Here is a 22392-nt window from a genome sequence, read left to right on the forward strand (position 1 = left end):
CGGAGGAACAAGTTATTGAGTTTTCATAACTAGATCTAGTTGTTTCAACTTTCGTTTTGAGTCTTGTTCTATATAATGCCGGGATGTTTCATCTAATTTTTAAGTAAAAAAAGAATCACTTTGAAATTTTATTCATTTCTAAAACATTTTTTTAAAATATATTTTAAAAACACCAAATATCATTATGATTTTTGTTAGATGATTGGAATTTTTTGCTTGAAGTTTGAACTTTTCTATCCTTCATCCTTCTATCCTTCCTGCTTGCCCGTTTTTGTTCCATCTATCTCTATTTCCTATTTGCCTTTCCTGATCCTTTCTCTCTCTCTGTGTTCATTTTTTTTCCTCCCTTTTTCTTACCCGTCTTCTTTATCAAATTTCCTTTTTTTATTTCCTCCATTCTTTCTTTCAACTTTTTTCTTCCCCTCCCTTCCTCTCCTTTTTATTTTAATTCTTTCTCTTCTTCCATTATGTTTTCACTCCTTCCTCACTTCATTCTTCCTCCCTCTCTTTCTTTCATTCTTTATTTTATTTTTCCTTATAATTCTTTCCCTTATTATTTCTCTCCCTCCCTTAATTCCTTCCTTCCCTCCTCCCTTACTGTTTCCTTCTTTCTTTGTTTCTTTCTTTCAAAGAATGAAGAAAACATTTTTCTTTCCTTCATTCTTTCTTTCCTCCTCCTTTTTCTTACTTTTTTTCTTTCTCTCCTTTATTTTGTCTTTCACACATGTATTCTTCTTCCATTTCTTTCTTTTTCTCTCTTTCTGTATTCAATTGAAAGAATGGTGGAAACTTTTTTTCTCTTTATTCTAACTTTCTTTTATTCTTTTTTTATTTTTTCCTTCATTTTCCCCTTAATTTTTTTTCTTCTCTTTTCATCTCTTTTCTTTCGCCCTTTCTTTCTTTCCTTCATTCTTTCGTTCACCCTCCCTTCCAATTTTTTAAAGTTTTTTACAGGTGTAACACTGTGTAGCCTTCTTTGTTGATCTTTTTTCGATTGTCCCTTATTTCATTTTGTGAAATCTGGTCACCCTGGGGGGCCGGGGGGGGGGGGCGGCGACAGGCTTGCGCATGCGCACTTACCGCCAACATTTGAAAAGAATACCGTTTGCGTTGCGTTGCAGTTTATTGAGCTCGATCGAGAAGTGGGACGAAGAAGGCCGTTAATAATTCAACTACTTAAAGAATGCGGGTTAGATGTGGACGACTTCGAAGACATTTGCAGTAGGCTAAACAGTAAGTTAGATAACCATTTTCTATGATTTTCTTTTCGTAGTTTGTTAAATGCCCCGGCTTGCAACTAGCTAAAGATTTCGTCAATGAAAATGACATGACACTGGCAATCCCATCCTGTCTAACCGGGCGCTCGCCCGGCCCCGAGCGCCTGCTCGCTGCTGTGATGTGGACCACTGGCTGGTGGTCTCAAGTCTGCACACAGTCACAGCTCACCTAAACGATTTGAGTTTAGATTTAACGTGAATTTCCTGTTATTTTACAAAATCTTTCAATTGATGATGTTCCTTGTATTCTTATGAGTAAGTGTGCAAAAAGTCTCATTAAAAATTAAGAGAAATAATTGATTTTCTTGGGAAAATATCTCGGCCAGTCATGGTCATTTACTTGCATTTTGATTGAACAAAATTATTAAGTTAGTGGTACTGGTACGGTAGCCCGACAGCAGATCAGAATGACATGAGAAATTGAGAATGAACGTTAAGAATATTACTTAGAAATTAGCGGGAAAATTATGTGGAACAATTCATTTTATGATAAAAATTTCTTGATAACTATCGGGAAACGGTATCATGTAAAAATGAAAGGCTACGTCGGACCCGGGTCGCACCGCGGACAATTCAGTTTAACATGCATTGTAGCGTATAGCATGCATGTCCAGCTCAGCTAGACGCGCTGGCAACGCGGGCTAGTGTGGCTGCTCAGCTCAGGCTTGGCTGGCTGGCTAGCCGGCTGGAAGTGGAAATGCGCCAGTTTCTATGCATGGATATTTTTCCGGTCATCAATAAGAAGATCGTAGTTTGTTTGTTGCCGAAATGATTCTGAAACATCCTTTACTTTTGAGGATTGATGATGAATGATGCAACAATTATTTCCGATGACTTTTCCCCACTTTTTATGATTTTTTTTTGCCCGTGATGCATATAGAGCTTGTGGAATTTACGTGTGTCGCATGCGACGCGTGTTCTACACTGGCGAGAACGTTGCTGGTAGGATGGGGGTCGGGTGTCCGGACAGTTTTATCTTTTTGAAGCCTTCCTTTTATCTTTGGATTACACTAAAAATATGAATTCAATACTTGTTATCATCTTCTATTTTGTTCTTTATAATATTTCCTAATAATTTGTACTAAAAATTGATGGAACTTTGCTTTTTTTCCAAATGACTTTCTAAAATTGATCGTCCAGACACACAACCTGTCTGGACACACAACAACTGGGTAATACTAATAGTGGCCGATGTCTGCGCACTTATTCACATGATGCGAAGATTTCGATAAGAAAGCACAGTCACAGAGGCTGCATTTTGAGGACGTCACATGAAATGCCCTGGAAAGAATTCCATATGCAATTCCAATGTACCCCCCACCAACATGATAAAAAATAAGATTGTTGAGACTTAATTCCATTCCAGTTCGTTCACTTCAGATTTTTCTATAATTTTTTTACCCTTGTTTTGGCACCTTAGTTGGGACTTGAGATCACCTCGTTTTATTTGCAGTCAAGACCTGTTCCTGCTATGCTAGCAAGAAGTGCTGATGCCGGAAGGGGTATTTTAACGATTATCAGCCAATAGTTCGCCTAGACTTGACTCACAGACCCTTGAGTAAATAAACCGATGTCTATGGACAATTACACACACTAGATACATCCATACATGCTCGAAATTTGACGGAATAAAGCCATATTTTAGTATGTATTTCCACTCCTAGTACTATCCACTACCCCATCATATATGTTCTATATTGTGCTAGATATATTATTCTGAACCTTCTTCATGTTTTTATTTTCAATTTTAGTGGGGTTGCATATGGAACTCTTGCCAATGCCCTAAATTCATTATTTTCCAACCATTTTAAGTCAGATTTTTTATGAATAGATCTGTTTATGACATTCCAGGAGAAAGAGAGGGAGACCCAAAACTACTTGTCCTGGCATCACATTTGAGGAGGAGATGAAGTCGGTGAATATGACCTAGCCCGGGGGAGTTTCCAGAAGACGGCCCAGAACCACTGGCCGCCAGGAGTGGAGGTCCTTTGTTGTTGCTCTACATGTCAGGAGGCATCGGGCAGTAGGTAAGACTAAGTATAGTAGGCTCTTTCAGGTGTAAAGTTTATTTTTGTTTGGAGTCGTTGCGTATCTTCCATTATCAGAATCGCGCAGATTCGGATGTGCGCAATCTTAGGGCACCTTATCTGTCAATGGTCCTAACTGTACTTAGAGGACTCTGTGATGATATTTTTATCATTTTTACATTGTACAAGGGGTATTTTCATTCACGGAGCTAGACAAGTCTCTGTTGCCTGTAGAACTTGGTACACAAAGATGGATTTCCCTTAAAAAATCCACCTTTCCCACAATAATTTTGGGCAAACATTTGATTTTTCCAATTTGTAAGCCTTTTGTTATCTAAATATACAAAATTAAGGCTTAAGAAATGTTACTTTTAAGCAGGTAAACATTTCGAAGGATCACTTGCTTGCAATTCCCAAGCTATATAACACAATGACATGACCTTTAAGTCGAGAGACGTCCATATGCAAGAAAATACAGAGGGAATTGGTGCAAATGCATAGCTGATTGTGCTAGTACTAGATTCCTGGCTGACGTGTATCGGTTTGGACGTTCTAATGACAAGTTTAGAGTGTAATTTGGCGCTAATAGAGTTTCACAACGGTTGGCATGATTTCTTGGCATGATTGAGGTTAACATTTTATTTTTTTTTCTCTCTTTTGCAGCCCTGGTAGAAGCACCATCTTGATACCATCATTCAAACTCTCATCAGCTGTATCATTATAGGTGGACTAAAAGAACAATATTCATGCAGATATAATGGTGTGTACAAATTTATCCTTTGTGGAAGGTATTTTTTATAATTATTGTGTTATTTTGATTATTTACATGTGCATGAACATGAGATGCAGTTAAATAATTTTGATTTTGTAACCACTCTGATACAAAGCTTGTCTAATAATTAATGCCCTTACAAGGTTCATGCTGTTGTCAATTCAAACGTATTAGATAGGCATAAGTGAAACATCAACATCTGACATGCATTTATTATCACATCAGAATTGATCTTCGTTATGTGAAATTGGCAACTTGTAATTTCTTACTCAAACTGATGGAATTATCCCATAACCATTTAAAACACATTTAAAAAAAGCATGAATTAAAATCATGTTTAATTAAAATAAATATTTTTTTTTTTACTTTAAAATGTCCTTCCCTATACAGAGATGGTTTGGAGGTGCAGCAGATCTTGAGGGCATCAAGCCCCCCTCCCCCGACCTGACTTTACATGTTAATATTTGAAGTATAAATATGGAACAAACCCCACATTGTTTTTTAATCATTTTTTAAAAAGTTTGGAAATTGATATTGAAACCATGTAGTTTTTAATGAATATTAAATAGTTAATGCAGGAAAGGCTTTTATGTTTATCTTCTTCTGTTATTTATTGCAGATGCCTTAAGTTGAAATGGAAGGTGTCCTGAATCTGCACCCATTCATCTGGTTTCGTAACTCCTTTCATAGTGCTATTGGAACCTGCTCCCTACCAGTATAACATCAAACAGATTGGAAGAATAAAGGCCAATGGGAAGTGCCTTTTATATTTGTACTTGCCACAAAGCAGTCCATGGTTTAGCGCTATCTAAACTGGACTATTGTAATGCTCTTCGTGCTTGAATTAGGGCGATCTGGACTGACTGCATATAGTACAGAATGCTGCATCTATTGTGCCATTTGCCATACGCCAACTTCGCTGGCTGCAAGTCAAGGAAAGGATATACATGAACATCAGTGTCCGTCTCCTGATTTTCAAAGTCATTGACAGAGATCCAGATTACATGTTTTATAAGGAATCCCTTGTGCATCATTTTCATTCTAGGCGCACTTGCCTTTTTATTTTTGTGATCATTACGCACCTACGAATTAGCTACTGGTGATGCAACTTTCTCCACTTCTGCTCCAAGGCCGTGAAATTAGCTCCTTCCTCTCCTCCAGTTGTCAACAACCTTGGATCAATCCAAATACAATTTGAGAAGACCTACCATCCTGATCTTTGCTCTGTACTTACAACAATACTGTCACTGTCTGGTAATTTGAATTTTTTTAAATCTCATGCGCTTTGTATCTCGCAAAATAACGTGTTGTGTAAAAGCGAACATGCATTGAGGTCAAGTTTAAGGGTAACCATGGATATTGCCTTTTATTACTTTTTAACAAAACTGAAAAATTCATCCAAATTAGACAAGGGATAATAAAGTAATGTATGACATTCTAACCTCTGCATTATTTTGGTGAAAGAGCTCTAAGCATATATGCAAGTAGCAAGCTGATGATGTCATACTGACGTACATTGTACATGTACACGTATCCCCAACTTATTATTTTGTATATAAAATTGTGCATTTAATTTTGTTTACCAAGAATGAAACAAATCGGATTGTAAACTGTATTGATGTGACTTACCTGTATTGATTATTGCTGGAAGTTCTTTTGCTACATGGGATTGGAAGACATACTTATTACACACATGAAGTAAATTATTATTTTATCTGGTAACATGAGAACAATAAAAATGTGGGCATGATATCATAAACTTACATGTATCTACTTGCATGTGTTGATGACCAATATTTTTGTAATTATTTTTTTTAAAATTTTATCTGATTTTGATAAAATTTTCACTATTTTGCATGGTAAAAATTACTTTATTTTAGATTATGTTGAGCCCGTATCATATACAAGTACAACTTTAAAGATAAATTACCAGTTGTAGTAACAATCTTAAAATTAGTTCGAACAGAATCCAATAGAATTACCAGCAAAATATAAAAGACATGTGCCATAATTAATTATAGCTCGGGAAGAAAATGTGTAATTGCTGAGAAATGAGCAAAATAAGCATGTAATTCTATCCAATGTCAGGTATTTTTCAAATCAATCATAATACACTGTCCTGTCCCACATGTTCTTTTCTGTGTTAGTGATCATCAAAATAATTAATTTTAAGTTCAAAATTAGTGATTTTACAAAAATACAAGCTTACATTAATGTACCAGATCTAGAGATTATGTACAATATTTTGACAATTTCTCATGAAATAATTGTTTGCTGCAACTGCTGTCTTTTTAATACGTTTAAGTGATAGTGTAATACAACCACAAACTTTTCTTAAGAATTAATGTACATGTATGATTCTTTCACCCAAATTTACATGCATTGATACTGTTGACTACTTGCCAAAAGTTCCTGCCAAAAGCCTTTTTTAACGTTGTACATGCTTTTATAGACGACCTGCCAAAACATTGTATTGTATTATATTCAAGGTCCAACCAAAAAGAGATGAATAAAATGTTTGAAGGAAATTGAAATTAACTTTAAAAATGATAGATCTCTGTCAATGCAGTATTATTACAGGGTTCCCACAGTCATGGAAAATCCTGGAAAAAAATTGGTCATGGAAAGTCAGGGATATGTGAAAAGTCATGGAATTGCATTTACCTCTTGGCTATGACAGCTTTCTAGTTTTTTATGTCTCACAACTCTCATACTCTGTGATTGTACTCTACTATTATAATTGGTGTTCATGATCATAACATGTCTGATTTTGTAAACTGTGCCAGAAAGGAATTAAGTCATGGAAAGCAGCAATTTTAATAGTCATGGAGAGGTCATGGAATTCTGTTTTCAAATTTCTGTGGGAACCATGAATAGGTTTGTGCACTTGACACAGTGTGCACTACAGATGAACTTTGTAATGCCATGATATAAACCAGTACAATATCTTAAAGGAAAATAAAACCCAAAATATAATACCACATGATACCATTGATAAATACAGGACAATGAAAATGAATCCACTCATATACCCCCAATCCGATGTCCCAGTATGGAGTACCACCTTTTCAAAGTTGGCATCTTCTGGTACAAAGTCTATGGATGGGGATTATTCCGTCAGCGACGAACTACATCTCTAAACGTTTGGGCATTATATATTCTATTTCATCGATAATAAATCAAATGTACAGATAAAACTCATAAAATATTAATTAAAATTTGTTTAATATTATATGATAGGTTCAAATTACGACTTGATGAGTTTTAATGATAAAAATTACACCCTAATCTACGATTTACAAATTGGCAGCGGAAATTGGGGTGTAAATCTTATCATTAAAACTCATCAAATTGTATTTTGAACCTACCATATATTAAACAAATTTAACTAATATTTTTATGAGTTTTATCTGTACATTTGATTTGTTATTGATAAAATAGAATATATAATGCCTAAACGTTTAGAGATGTAGTTCGTCGCTGATGTAATAATTTCCTAACTAACCCCGCGAAAATGGCGACCTCCATCCAGAAACTTCGAACCATACTGTAAGAGGCCAACTTTGAAAAGGTGGTACTCCGTAATTGGATTAGGGTATGAGTGGATTCATGTTGATTGTCCTGTATTTATCAATAATATCATGTGGTATTATGTTTTGGGTGTTATTTTCCTTTAATTCAGATATTACATGCCAGGGTATTGTCCTAGTTTTCATTTTCTCCAAATACATATTATCATCTCTCGTCTATTTCTACTTGCCCTTCAGCCTTGAAGTAAACTTGGGATAATTATGCATTTTGTTATACGCAATTTTGAGTACAGTGCACTTTGCCGCAGCTACTTATATGATATTACCTATTGTAGACACATCCTTATGTTTTGTTCATTTTCTTAAAAACGATTAAGAGTTTAATCATTTTTGTCTTTAAGCATAAAACAAAGAGTAAATCAGTCCATTCTGTATGTGTGACCTGCAAAAAAACTACAATGGTCGTTAATTTGGTTTGCTGAAAAGCCAGATAACCTTTGAGGTAACTTTTTAAAGTATTTAGAAGAAATGTATCTTTTTTAAAAGTATTTATATGCACTGTAACTAATTTCTTTGATAGTTACTATTATGTTACACTGTTTGTACAGTAAAGCAGCTGTTACACAATTTTTGTCAATAGCAAATCTAAACCAGTATTGTAAATTGATGACTCTATGAGCTAAATACCAGTACTTTCTATATCACTTGTAAAATCATTTGTTGTCTGTTCATTGAAGGTGTTGTATTTTCTTAATCTTATAAAAGTACATAGGGTCATGAACACATTCTACTGCTACCAAAATCATACCCATGATCTGTGATGTATCTAACCAGTTACCACACACATTGCAACACACCAGTTGCAACATACATTATCATGCATCAGTTATCACACATCTAGTTACCACACACATTTTGGGTAATGACTCTGATGCATGGTATTATGTGTATTATGTACAATATGTGTGGTAACTGGTTAGTGTTTACCACACACCATTTACCACACGAATTACCTCATATTTTACCACACACCAGTTACCACATGCATTACCACACACCAGTTACGTAACTGGTGTGTGGTAGTGTATGTGGTAACGTGTGTGGTAAATCGTGTGTAGTAATGCATGTGGTAACCGGTGTGTGGTAAAATGTGACGTAATTTGTGTGGTAAGGCATGTGATAAAATATGAGGTAATTTGTGTGGTAACGCGTGTGGTAACCGGTGTGTGGTAAAATGTGAGGTAATTTGTGTGGTAAAATATGAGGTAATTCGTGTGGTAAATGATGTGTGGTAACACGTGTGGTAACTGGTGTGTGGTAAAATGTAAGGTAATTTGTGTGGTAAATGGTGTGTGGTAATGCATGTCGTAACTGGTGTGTGGTAACTGGTGTGGTAAATGTCGTGTGATAATCTATGTGGTAAATGGTATGTGGTAAAAATTGTTACCATAAATTAATCCCTTGTGTGGTAAATGTTACCATATATTAATCCATTCATGTGGTATTCCTGTGGTAATGTTGTGTGGTAAATGTTCCAATTTACCACAGGACAATACCACACGACATTACCACACATTACCACACAATACCACAGGACATAAAGACATAGCATTACCACACAACAATATATGTGGTAATCGTGTGGTACAGTCCTATGGTAATTATATGGTATTACCACAGGACATTTTTGTAAGGGTAATGCGGAAAATGGAGCTACTGGTCAAGCAAGCAAAGTGGAAGATGGCAACTTCACCTTTGACCTTCTGACCTCAAAATCAATATAATTGTTAGGATCTATGCTAGTATCATACACACCAAACTATATGAGCCCAGGTTAAGTTCAACTAAAGTTATCTCGTGAACAAGGACTGCAGAAGGGTAAGATGAAAACATGTCACTGTGATCTTGACCTTTTGACCTCAAAACCAATAGGCTTGCTGGGATCCATGCTAGTATCATACACACCAAACTATATGAGCCCAGGTTAAGTTCAACTAAAGTTATCTCGTGAACAAGGACTGCAGAAGGGTAAGATGAAATACGTCACTGTGACCTTGACCTTTGACCTCAAAAATCAATAGGCTTCCTGGGATCCATGCTAGTATCATACACACCAAATTATATGAGTCTAGGTTAAGTTAAACTGAAGTTATCGCATTTACAAGGACTGCAGAAGGGTACGATGAAAATAGGTCACTGTGACCTTTGACGTTTTGACCTCAAAATCAATAGGCTTCCTGAGATCCATGCTAGTATCATACACACCAAATTATATGAGTCTAGGTTAAGTTAAACTTAAGTTATCGCTATTATAAGGACTGCAGAAGGGTACGATGAAAATGGGTCACTGTGACCTTGACCTTTGACCTTTTGACCTCAAAATCGATAGGCTTCTTCAGATCTATGCTAGTATCATACAAACCAAATTATATGAGCCTAGGTCAAGTTAAACTGAAGTTATCGCGTTTACAAGGAAAAGTTAACGGACGGACGGACGGACACCGAGCGTGATACCATAATACGTCCCGTCGAGACGGGCGTATAAAAAGAAAAATCCAACAAGCACAACACTGAAAATTTCATTAAAATCGGATGTAAAATAAGAAAGTTATGGCATTTTAAAGTTTTGCTTAAATTCACAAAACAGTTATATGCACATCCTGGTCGATATGCAAATGAGGAGACTGATGACGTCATCCACTCACTATTTCTTTTGTATTTTGTGAGAAATATGTAATATTCTAATTGTCTCCCCATTGTCAAGCGAAACAACGATTAATTCCTCCATGAACATGTGGAATTAGCATTGTTTAATACTATGTGGTTCAATCAAGTTGGTCCTTATTGTCAAATTTGTAAAAAATGAAATATTGTATAATTCGAACAATAAAAAACAAAAGAAATAGTGAGTGAGGGACATCATCGAATGTCTCATTTGCATGTCACTGAGTTTTGCATATCACTGTTTTGTGAAAACTAAGCGAAAATTTAAAATGTCATAACTTTCTTATTTTACATCCGATTTTGATGAAATTTTCATCATAATACTTGTATGATTTTTCTCTATTTATTCAAATTGACATTTTTCTGGGGTGGACTTGACCTTTAATAGGTGGTTTGTTGCCATTTATGCATGGGAGAGCAAAAACTTAACTCAGTGAGGTTATCATGAATCACTAACATTTAATGATATTTTTCTTTCAAGTCTCACACAACTTATCAGACCAAATTCTTATGCCAAGGTACACCGTGCACCACCTTCCCAGAAACCAGTGTTTTCATGGAAGTCAAATATTCTAATATACAGTGCGTCCCACAAAAAACGAAACCGAGATCAATCAATGATTTATCATAACTCAATCAAAAATACAATAGACAAATGACCTACTTATTCACGCATGAGTGAGCAAAAACAATTTGAAGAGGGGATACCAAAAAGTCACTTGGCCGGCTGTATCTGGGTTTCAAAACGAAAACCACATTTTTAAAATCTGCTTTTAAATATCTGCTCTTTAATTTGATAACTCAATTACAGAAATTGGTCAAGAAATGACATAGTTCTGGTCATTTTAAATAAGGCTTGAATTTCAATAATTTCATAAAATGAAGCAGATTTACAGGCTAGCTTTCAAACTCACTCGACACTCTGCTTTGTTGACGATCAGCCATGCATTAAGTCTTTTGTTAACCGTGCGATAGCTTCTGCGGGAAACCGGTGAAAACATGTTTATTTAATGAAATTATGGAAATACACGTCAAGCATTGTTTCGAGAGAACATAACTTTTTTACTTCTTGACCATTTTCTGTGATTAAGGTATCAAATAAAAGAGCAGATATTGAACTTTTAGGCATGCAATTTTCTCTTTGAAATTCAGATACCCCCCACCAAATGAGTTTTTGGTATCCTTTCTTCAAATTGTTTTTGCTCACTCATGCGTGAATGAGGAATAATCTAAGTAATTTCAGAACAAAGAGGACATTCTAAGCTTTACAATGGTAGGTCATTTGTCTATTATATTTATGATTAAGTTATGATAAATCATTGCTAAATCTCGGTTTCATGTTTTGTGGGACGCACTGTAGAAAGGGTTAATGACTTTTATACTTTGTCATGATTTAGGACATCTTTAAAATATTTCTGACGTAATACATTACTGATACACAAACTTTTAAAAGTCATCATGAAATATGGCATTACGCCAGCTACATCCACAAACCTCTTGACTTTCTTTCTTCCTTCCCTCCATCACTTTCCTCTTTGATCTCTTTCTTTATAACTTGCACACGTTGCATGAACTTTGGTTGATTTACTTGTAATCCTATGTGTAAAAACAGAACAAATTGTCACCAAAAAATTCACAAATTTGAACAGATGTTTAATTAAGGAAACTAGTTTTCTACGCGATTTTTTTTCTGAGGGGCTTGAACAACGTTGATCAAATAAACAAGGTACTGGAGGAAATGATATTGTCTGTGCGGCCTGAATGACTTTGATCAAAAATTCAATTTACATTTAGTGTCTCTCCAAGTTACCATCTATTAGGCCAGTCAAGTTGAGATAATAACTTTTAAAAACAATTTTTTGTTATATTGCAATTTGTACAATTTTGTTCAAACTTTAGTCTAGACCTCCTCTGATGTTTTTTCATGATTTCTTTGGGGTTTGAGTCTGATTAGTTTGGAGAATTTTCTTTGAAAAGAGTTTGCTCTGTGAAATAGTTGCAGGTTTCTAACACAATACATTACTGATACACATACATTTAGAAGCCATCATGAAATATGACATTATGCCAGCGACATTCACAAACCTCTTGACTTTCTTTCCTCCTCCCCTCCATCACTTTCCTCTTTGATCTCTTTCTTTATAACTTGCACACGTTGCATGAACTTTGGTTGATTTACCACAGGTATTCCTGTGTGTACAAACAGATCAAATAAACAAGGTAATGGGAGCATATGATAATGTCTGTGCAGATTGAATGACTGATCAAAAATTCAAATTATATCTAATGTCTTTCCAAGTTACCAGCTTTTACGCCAGTCAAGTTGAGATTATAACTTTTAAAAACCATTTTTTATTATATTGAAATTTGTACAACTTTGTTCAAACTTTAGTCTAGATCTCCTCTGATGTTTTTTCATGATTTCTTTGGGGTTGGAGTCCCCTTAGTATGGAGAATTTTCTTTAAAGAAAAAAAGTCTGCTCTGTAAAATAGTTACAGGTTTCTGACACAGTACATTACAGATACACATACTTTTAGATGTCATCATGACATGACATTACGCCAGCGACATTCACAAACCTCTTGACTCTATTTCCTCCTCCCCTCCATCACTTTCCTCTTTGATCTCTTTCTTTATAACTTGCACACGTTGCATGAACTTTGGTTGATTTACCTGTAATCCTGTGTGTACAAACAGAACAACAAATTGTCACAAAAAAGTTCACAAATTTGAACAGATAATTCATCAATGAAACAAGTTATCTACGCGATTTTTTTCTGAGCGGCTTGAAAAACGTTGATCAAATAAACAAGGTACTGGGAGTATATGATATTGTCTGTGCGGCCTGAATGACTTTGATCAAAAATTCAAATTACATTTAGTGTCTCTCCAAGCTACCATCTTTCAGGCCAGTCAAGTTGAGATTATAACTTTTAAAAACAATTTTTTGTTATATTGAAATTTGTATAATTTTGTTCAAACTTTAGTCTAGACCTCCTCTGATGTTTTTCATGATTTCTTTTGGGGTTGGAGTCTGATTAGTTTGGAGAATTTTCTTTAAAGAAAAAAGTTTGCTCTGTGAAATACTTTGCAGGTTTAATACCAGGAGGATAGAATCATCCTTCAACAAAGAAAAAAATGGATGTACCTACCAAGATTTATCATCATCTCGTAGTTTTCTTTGACATTCTTGATACATGTTCTCTCATAAACGCTGATCTTTGCCCATTCCTTGGCTGTGAAGTAAACCTGGACATCTGAATATTGATCCATCTCTGGAAGGGACATGGTGATTAACTTCCAACCCAATGGCACAAAGACTTTCCTGTGATATGCATCAAATAGTAGAAATAGAATTTAATAGTAGAAATTGTGAAAGTTTGAATAAAATATTATAAACTGTGAAAATTTGAATTAAATAGTCAAAATAATTGTGAATGTTTCTAACAAATAATAGAATTGTGAAATTTGCATCAACAAATAATTGTGAAAGTTTGCATCAGACCGTAGGAATAATTGTGAAAATTTGCACCAAATACATTAGAAATAATTATGAAAGTCTGCATCAAAAAGTAGAAATAATTGTGAAATATAGCATCAACAGTAGAAATAATTGTGAAAAATTGCATCAAATAGACTTTGTCAAATTTTGCATCAACAAATACTTGTAAAAGTTTGCATCAAAGAGTACAAATAATTAAAAAATTGTGAAAGTTTGCATCAAATATAGTAAATATAAGACTTAATTAATGTATTAAATTGAGATGGCCTTGGCCTAAAAATATAGAGATTGTCAAATTTTGCATCAACAAATACTTGTGAAAGTTTGCATCAAAGAGTACAAATAATTAAAAAATTGTGAAAGTTTGCATAGAAATATACATAGAAGAAATAATTGTGAAAGTTTGCATTGAAGAAGTCTTAAGGACGTTCCACAGTTATGTTTGTGCGCATTATGATCTGCGCATATTTTACCTTCTGCGTGCTGACGTCCCAATAGATGAACTGGTGATTAATCAGCTGAACATTGGTTATGTGAGCTGATTTTTCTCCTTATCTGCACTACATGTAACTGCAGATCCGATGTGTTATTTTATGAAGCTATTAAACTGGAATTATTCCATGGACCATATTTTGTATTCCTCTACAATTTCAAAATAGTTTCTCTGTATAGTGCTGCAAAGTATGTAAATATGACCCTGAGTTTGAATAAATGGAAAAGTTGTTAAGAATTTTTCCTCACATAGATACAAAGCTTTTGGCGCGTTTTCGGGTGTTTTAAGAAGCAAATTGCTCTAATAAGAGTGCTGATAGTTTGAAAACAAGCACATGAACCCATAATTTTTAACGTTTGTACCTCTTAGGTATACCTTCCTCTACAGCTTTGCGAAGTTTGGTGAAAATGACATGGGTTTTGAAAAAAGTGCAGTATTTCTTTCAAGTTTATTATTGAAATTTGACATTTTTGTGGTTGAGTATCTTTCCCGCAATTTCTAAGAACTGAGAGTGTTGTTAGACTTCAATGAGCTAACAATTGACAGCAATATAAATAAATTATCCATCTTACGGATACAGTTATTAATAATATTGCAAAATTTGATGAAATCTTCATGGATTTTGACTGAGTTATAGAGCTTTAAACTCATTGTTGTGATCTTGTGAGGTCTAAAAATGCCAAATTCTTTGGATGCGCAAATCTTAAGAACATCATCCAATTTGGGTTAACTTTGAAGCTCTATAGCAAAAAATCAAGCACATGGACCCATGTTAATTTTTGTATATTTGGAATATTCAGGTGCTAAGGTATCTATGTGCAAAGTATGATGAAAATGACATGGATTTTCAATGTTTGGGAACAAGACTACGGAACTATTTGCATTTTAGACGGTATTAGCAGACTTTTGCTTGTTTTCGGCGCATTTTGGGCTGTTTCAAGCTAACGCGCAATACTTTGGACACTGATAATTTGAAAACGAGCACATGGACCCCATAGTTTAAATATCTTAACTTCTTCAGAATATATTCCTCTACAAATCTAGAGAGTATGATGAAAATGACATGGATTTTGAATGTTTGGGAGCAGGACTAAGGAACCATTTGTATTTTAGACATTTTGGACGATATTAGACTTTTGCCCAAACGGTTTAAGGCGCATTATAGACCGTTTCAAGCCAACTCGCAACATTTAAGACACTGATAGTTTGATAACGGGTACATGGATGGAGCCCATACTTTTAATATGTAAACGTCTTCAGAATATATTCCTCTACAAATCTAGAGAGTATGATAAAAATGACATGGATTTTGAATGTTTGGGAGCAGAACTACGGAACCATTCGTATTTTAGACATTTTGGACTGTATTATATGACTTTTACTTGTTTCCGGTGCATTTTGGGCTGTTTCAAGCCAACTCGCAACAGTTTAGACACTGATAGTTAAAAAACGAGCACATGGACCCCATGTTATAAATATTTTAACATCATCAGAATGTATTCCTCTGCAAATCTAGAGAGTAGGATGAAAATGACATTGATTTTGAATGTTTGGGAGCAGAACTAAGGAATCATTCGTATTTTATACATTTCGGACGGTATTATACTGGTTTCAGCAACTGGGTGGTATAAAAGTTATGAATTGTAAATATAATATTAAGAACAAATGTTTTTTAGAAAACAGGATGCCTTATTTCTATTATAACTTGATATCAACGTTTTTCTTATTAAAAAGGTATAATTATTCAAGAAATATTCAAGCAGATATACAGCATAATTATCACAAAGAAATTATTTGGCTAAATAAAGATATCTTATACAAAGGGAAAATTTTATTTTATATGAATTGGATAAACTCTGATATTTTGTTTGTGGGGGATTTAATGGATGATAAGGGTTTTCTACCTATAGTATGATGATAGACATCTTCTCTTCAACCTCGTGGTGATAGTGGACGCCGCCGTGAATTTTTAAAGATCGTACTACTGACGGAGCTCGTTGCGGTACTCTCTTATTCCTTTTATGATTATATACATTTTCTCTTCAACCTCGTGGTGATAGCGGACGCCGCCGTGAACTTTCAAAGATCGTACTACTGACGGAGGTCATTGCGGTACTCTCTTACTCCGTTTATGATTATATTCATCTTCTCTTCAACCTCGTGGTGATAGCGGACCCCGCCGTGAACTTAAGAAAGTCGTATTATCGACGGACATCTCTGCGCTACTCTCTTACATCGTACGAGATCAAGAGATCATTCCAATAATTTTAAATCACTAGCACCTAACATAAAAATACTTTAAAAAGATGTCCCGCCGATCGTTCACTGACCTGTGATCTATGAGAATTATTTTCATTTTATTTTCCTTTGCGACTTTGCTCGGAAGATGCGTCATTCGTTTATCTTTCTAATAAAAATCACTCATTTTATTGTAAAGCAGTAACACCTCAAAACCCTTCTAAAACATGTTCCAAACGATCGCGCATTTTGCCGACTTTCGTTCCAATGCATTTGTCTTTGTGACTTTCCCAGGAAGATGCGCGCGACCGCGAACAAAATTTTGATGTTTTCCTTTGTTTTTAAACATCGCCGATTCGATTATCGATTTTAGAAGCTTAACTGCCGATCCGATTTTCGATCTGATTTTTTATCCGATTTACAACATTAGTTTAGACACTGATACATGTAGCTTAAAAACGAGCACGTGGACCCCATGTTTTTAATATTTTAACGTCATCAGAATATATATTACTCTACAAATCTAGTGAGTAGGATGAAAATGACATGGATTTTGAATGTTTGGGAGCAGAACTAAGGAACCATTTGTATTTTAGACATATTATTAGACTTTTGCATGTTTTCGGCGCATTTTAGGCGATTTTCAAGCCAACTTCCAACACTTTGGACACCAATAGTTTAAAAACGAGCACATGGACCCCATATTTTTAAATATTTTAATGCCTTAAGAATATATTCTTCTACAAATTTAGAGAGTATGATGAAAATGACATGGATTTTGAATGTTAGGGAGCAAAACTACGGAACCATTTGTATTTTAGACATATTATTAGACTTTTGCATGTTTTCGGCGCATTTTAGGCGATTTTCAAGCCAACTTCCAACACTTTGGACACCAATAGTTTAAAAACGAGCACATGGACCCCATATTTTTAAATATTTTAATGCCTTAAGAATATATTCTTCTACAAATTTAGAGAGTATGATGAAAATGACATGGATTTTGAATGTTAGGGAGCAAAACTACGGAACCATTCGCATTTGGTCATTTTCAAATGTGTGTGACACGACAATTGGAGAGAGTTAAGGGCTCATATCTTTAAACTTAAAGGTTATGAATCAATCATGACTACCCTATTATGTACAATGCAGGACTGGCATGGGCCACTACCAGTTTGATTTGAATGCTACAATTTGTTTAGTAGATATGATTGAAAAATGATGCGTGAGTGACACGACAAATTTTGGACATGGGTTTCTGACCATTATCACTTATGATTGGATTCGTGCCCAAGTAGCGGTCCAGGAGTACTGTGAGTACCCATACATGTACGTAAATAGTGTACCTATCTAGCACATATAGTCAGAATCAATCAAACCTTCTCTATGGAAAATGGTGCCCTCCTATATACCGTGAGTGACACGACATCCAAAACGTGAGTGACACGACAAGTGCAAAAATACAACATTTATCTCAACTATGAAAGTATTTTTTACATGATTTACAAGAGTTTAATCCCATCAACCAAAAAACAAGCTTAATTACATAACACCTGCCTTTTCAAAGTTGATAATGTGTCATCCTAATGATTTATTCTTGGTTTATGGTCATATTTGCCCATCAACTCACATTCCCTATACCCTACCGCATTATTGTCACACTCGGGCTTCTACCACTCTCCTCTTTGGAGGAGGAGGCACTTGAAGGAGGTGTTATGTGGTCTTGGCATTGACATCAACTCAAACATTCTTTTTGTGGCCTGATTGCATTCAAAACTTTAACTCTTTATCTGTATTTGACAGTTTACGGGTTTACAATTCAGCATCCACAAATAATGGAATATTTTTTCCTTGTAAGAAAGGTATTCTCAATAGTCACTCGCACCATCTGGCATGGTTTGGTAGCCAATGATGTCATTTATGACTCCTTTTTCTTGAAATATTGGATTACAATATTATCCTCCTTAAATATTTTAGGCCTTGTCCAAATAGGACTTGGCAGCTTCAATGTCTTTTTTTGTACACTGTACCAAACCACAGTTACTTGGCTGCACACTTCAGATAGATAAATCCGTGAGAAACTTTAATAGGGATCAAGTTCAACTCATCAAGCATTGGTTTTCTCCTGAACACTGCTTGTATGTGGACCCCTCCAAAGGCACTGTACCAAAATTCAGAGTTATGATTTTTTAGCAGGAATCTTGCAAGCTGTTTTTCATTGCTAATTATCATATCTGATAATAAACCAAACCACGAGTAATACATGGAAAGCCACGAGGTGAAAGACGCATAGTTAGTACCTGATTCTTGCAAAAAGCCACAGCACAGTATGTTTAGTATTACCTACATGTACAACTTCATATCATTAGCCTTTCCTTTGATGAGCCCTTGGATGTTACACTGAAATTCAATTCAGCTTCCCCAACCATCAAATACTCCCCCTATACCTCTATAGCTTTTTCCACGAGGTCCAGCTCAGTTCTAACCAGGGTACGTACCCCCCAAGAAAAATTGATCTACATGAAAACAAGGCAACTCACCAAAGTTGCTTAAATGCAAATTTTTGTTCTTGGTTGGGACTTGTTGGTACCTACCTAATTTACTCAATTTTTGTGTGTAATGCAAATCTGCTCCGAACCCACATTGGCCCGCTCACTGTAGTTTGCTGTGTAGACCCTAGTTCATCACTAGGGGTATGAATGGTGGCCGAACAAAGAATGATTTTGAACCAGGCATGTAGCTACTTCAAGCAATATCCAGAATGCTCTTTAAATCTCAGTGTATTCTCACCTGAGATGTTCTTGCAAAAACTTTGTTTATTTCATGTCCTCGAACACATGCTTTGTGGCAAAAAAGGTTAATTTCAATTAATCAGAAGGAAAGAGGTTTTTCTGATTTTGAAAGAATGTTTGGTGTTCACAGAGATTTCTTCATACTCTTTTCTACCATAAGAATATTTTATCTATTTCTGCAAATTTCAAAATAAGATCCCTGACCTTGTTACAAGTAGCTTTAAACCTTATAATTAGTAAGACAAAGAAATAACATTCCTAAAAAGATAGGTGAATGTTCTGCTCATTTCTGTAAATGGAGACAGAGAATGTTCAAGTCATACCTGACTAACTTGAACCATCGCCAAATCTTTATGCACTATAAATATGTTCATTACTATGTATAGTGGTTTTCTCTTGATATATTCATAATTTTGTGTTGATTGATTATGTTATATTCTTTTATCTCAGTACATCATTAAAATATGAATTAGGATCCGAGTCTTTACACGAATGGAAAGTTGTCAAGATTTTTGAAACTGAGGAAACCATGGAGAGGAAAGAAAATAGATGAACTCAACGTCAAATTCAATATTTCCATTGATAGGGGTGAAGTTGGGAAAATGGAAAATGGAAAAAAATATTAGCCTTTCATAGGCCTAAATGATGTCAGGAACAACATTTTGACTCCATCCCTGAATTTATCTTGTAAAATGCTTTAAAAATTATTCGATGTCCTTTTTTATACACAATATGAGACCGTGAGTGACACGACATTTCATGAGTGACACGACATTGTGAGTGACACGACACAACTTTAACAGTTAATTATAGCTTAACCTTAACACTTTGGACCAAGTTACTTTATATACAATAAGGTATGGGAAAACTGTATTTGTTCCTGTACTGGGATAAATTAATTTTCAGAATACACATAACTAGAAAACTTTTTGTCTTTTAAACGTGAGTGACACGACATCCAGTTTTGAAAACTTTTAAGATCTACTTTTTTCAGAAAAACACTTCAGATAATTTTTTTTTCTTATTTAGGAGTTAGATACAATACAGAACTTGTATCTTACCAACAAATACGCTTCTAATACAAATTTTATATTGTGATAGGCAATATGTGAATTTTAATGCAAAAATCAGCATTTTGTAACATTAAATTTCCCTTGCACTAAATTCACTGTATTTCCGGACAAAATTAATAATTTTATGTAACTGAAATGAAAAAACATACTTTGAGATGTCTAGTTTAAAAAACCATTGAAGCCTACTGATTTTGAGCAAGTTTTAATTTTCACCCCCATGTCCACTTATGTTTGAAAATGACCATTTTAGATGGTATAATTAGACTTTTGCACGTTTTGGGCACATTTTCGGCGATTTTCATGCCAACTCGCATCACTTTGGACTCTCATACTTAAAAACAAGCACATGGACCCCATATTTTTAACTTCCCTACACCTTCGAAATGCATTCCTCTACAATTTAGCAGAATTTGATGAAAATGACATGAATTTTGAAAAAAGTGCAGATTACAAAATACTTTGTTAATTTTTGAGTAGATTCACGTCTTTGAAGATTTGCTTTTTCTGAGTTTTTGCACCATTCTTGCCAAATGAGGGCGCTGCTGACTCCAAATAGATATAGTTTTACCAATTAAAAGACTTTCTCTTACTCTGGTATACACTTTGTAATGTATCTTGAAAATTTGATGAAGTTTGATGCGGTATCCACTCAGTAAAGATGATTTAAACTCATTTGGTGAATTCGTGAGGTCTAAGAGAGGCATAATTCTCTTGATTGCGCAAGATTACATATCATTCAAATACGGCGACTTTGGAAACCCGTAGAAAAAAAATAAGCACATGAACCTATATTATTTTTTGCATTTTCATAATTCATAGATACCAAAGTAACTCTGCAAAATTTGGTGAAAATGACATGACATGGAATTCATTTTAACTGTGGAACGTCCTTAATGAATTCAATTGAGATGGTCATGGCCTAAAAAAAAATCAGATTCTTGTTTTGAAAGACAATTATGGATTTTCAATTTTTCTTTTTCTCTGCTTCTTTGTTGCTCGAGATTGGTTAAGCGTACAATCATGTATAAACAAAGAGAATCGTGTATGAACAAAGAGAATCGTGTATGAACAAAGAGAATCGTATCTCAGAAATGCATGATCTCTCTCAACATCAAGAATCTCTCCGTTTCAATCTGTTTTTGTTGGACATACTTACATTACATGTATGTAGGCTTGGAAAGGGCTGGACACTTTCCAGAAATTTTGGAAAATTTCCATGGAAATTTTCAGTAATTTTCAGCTGCTAGGAATTATCTGGAATTTTCATTTTTCCACAAAAAGTGATCAATTGTGTTTCAAAATACAAAATCATAAACTGATATCCTCAAATATTAATTAAATTTCCATTTTTGTCTCACCTGCATAGCAGAGTGAGACTATAGGCGCCGCTTTTCCGACGGCGGCGGCGACGGCGGCGGCGACGGCGGCGGCGGCGTCAACACCAAATCTTAACCTGAGGTTAAGTTTTTGAAATGACAGCATAACTTAGAAAGTATATGGACCTAGTTCATGAAACTTGGCCATAAGGTTAATCAAGTTTTACTGAACATCCTGCCTGAGTTTCATGTCACATGACCAAGGTCAAAGGTCATTTAGGGTCAATGAACTTAGACCATGTTGGGGGAATCAACATCAAAATCTTAACCTAAGGTTCAGTTTTTGAAATGTCATTATAACTTAGAAAATATATGGACCTAGTTCATGAAACTTATACATAAGGTTAATCAAGTATCACTGAACATCCTGCATGAGTTTCACGTCACATGACCAAGGTCAAAGGTCATTTAGGGTCAATGAACTTTGGCCAAATTGGGGTATTTGTTGAATTACCATCATAACTTTGAAAGTTTATGGATCTGATTCATGAAACTTGGACATAATAGTAATCAAGTATTACTGAAAATCCTGTGCCAGTTTCAGGTCACATGATCAAGGTCAAAGGTCATGTAAGGTCAAAGAACTT

General features: G+C 35.0%; 1 protein-coding gene and 1 long non-coding RNA gene across 2 annotated transcripts; one reads left to right on the forward strand and one right to left on the reverse strand.

The window, feature by feature from the left end:
* The first annotated feature begins 1080 nt into the window (after positions 1–1080).
* Positions 1081–8310, forward strand: LOC129274345 (uncharacterized). Its single transcript, XR_008585865.2, has 4 exons — positions 1081–1233; positions 3129–3304; positions 3968–4064; positions 4696–8310. It is a non-coding gene; the product is annotated as an uncharacterized LOC129274345 (long non-coding RNA).
* Positions 8311–11810: 3500 nt separating this feature from the next.
* On the reverse strand, positions 11811–13652 carry LOC129263182 (protein SSXA1-like). The gene is made up of 4 exons (XM_064100462.1): positions 13484–13652; positions 12911–13012; positions 12416–12520; positions 11811–11926 (listed from the first exon to the last, which is right to left on the reverse strand). The coding sequence occupies exons 1-4, from the start codon at positions 13617–13619 to the stop codon at positions 11811–11813; spliced, it is 459 nt and encodes a 152-aa protein (XP_063956532.1). The 5' UTR covers positions 13620–13652.
* Between the last annotated feature and the right edge of the window lie 8740 nt (positions 13653–22392).

This window comes from Lytechinus pictus, chromosome 6 (assembly GCF_037042905.1).
Source record: "Lytechinus pictus isolate F3 Inbred chromosome 6, Lp3.0, whole genome shotgun sequence".
Classification (NCBI taxonomy): Eukaryota; Metazoa; Echinodermata; class Echinoidea; order Temnopleuroida; family Toxopneustidae; genus Lytechinus; species Lytechinus pictus.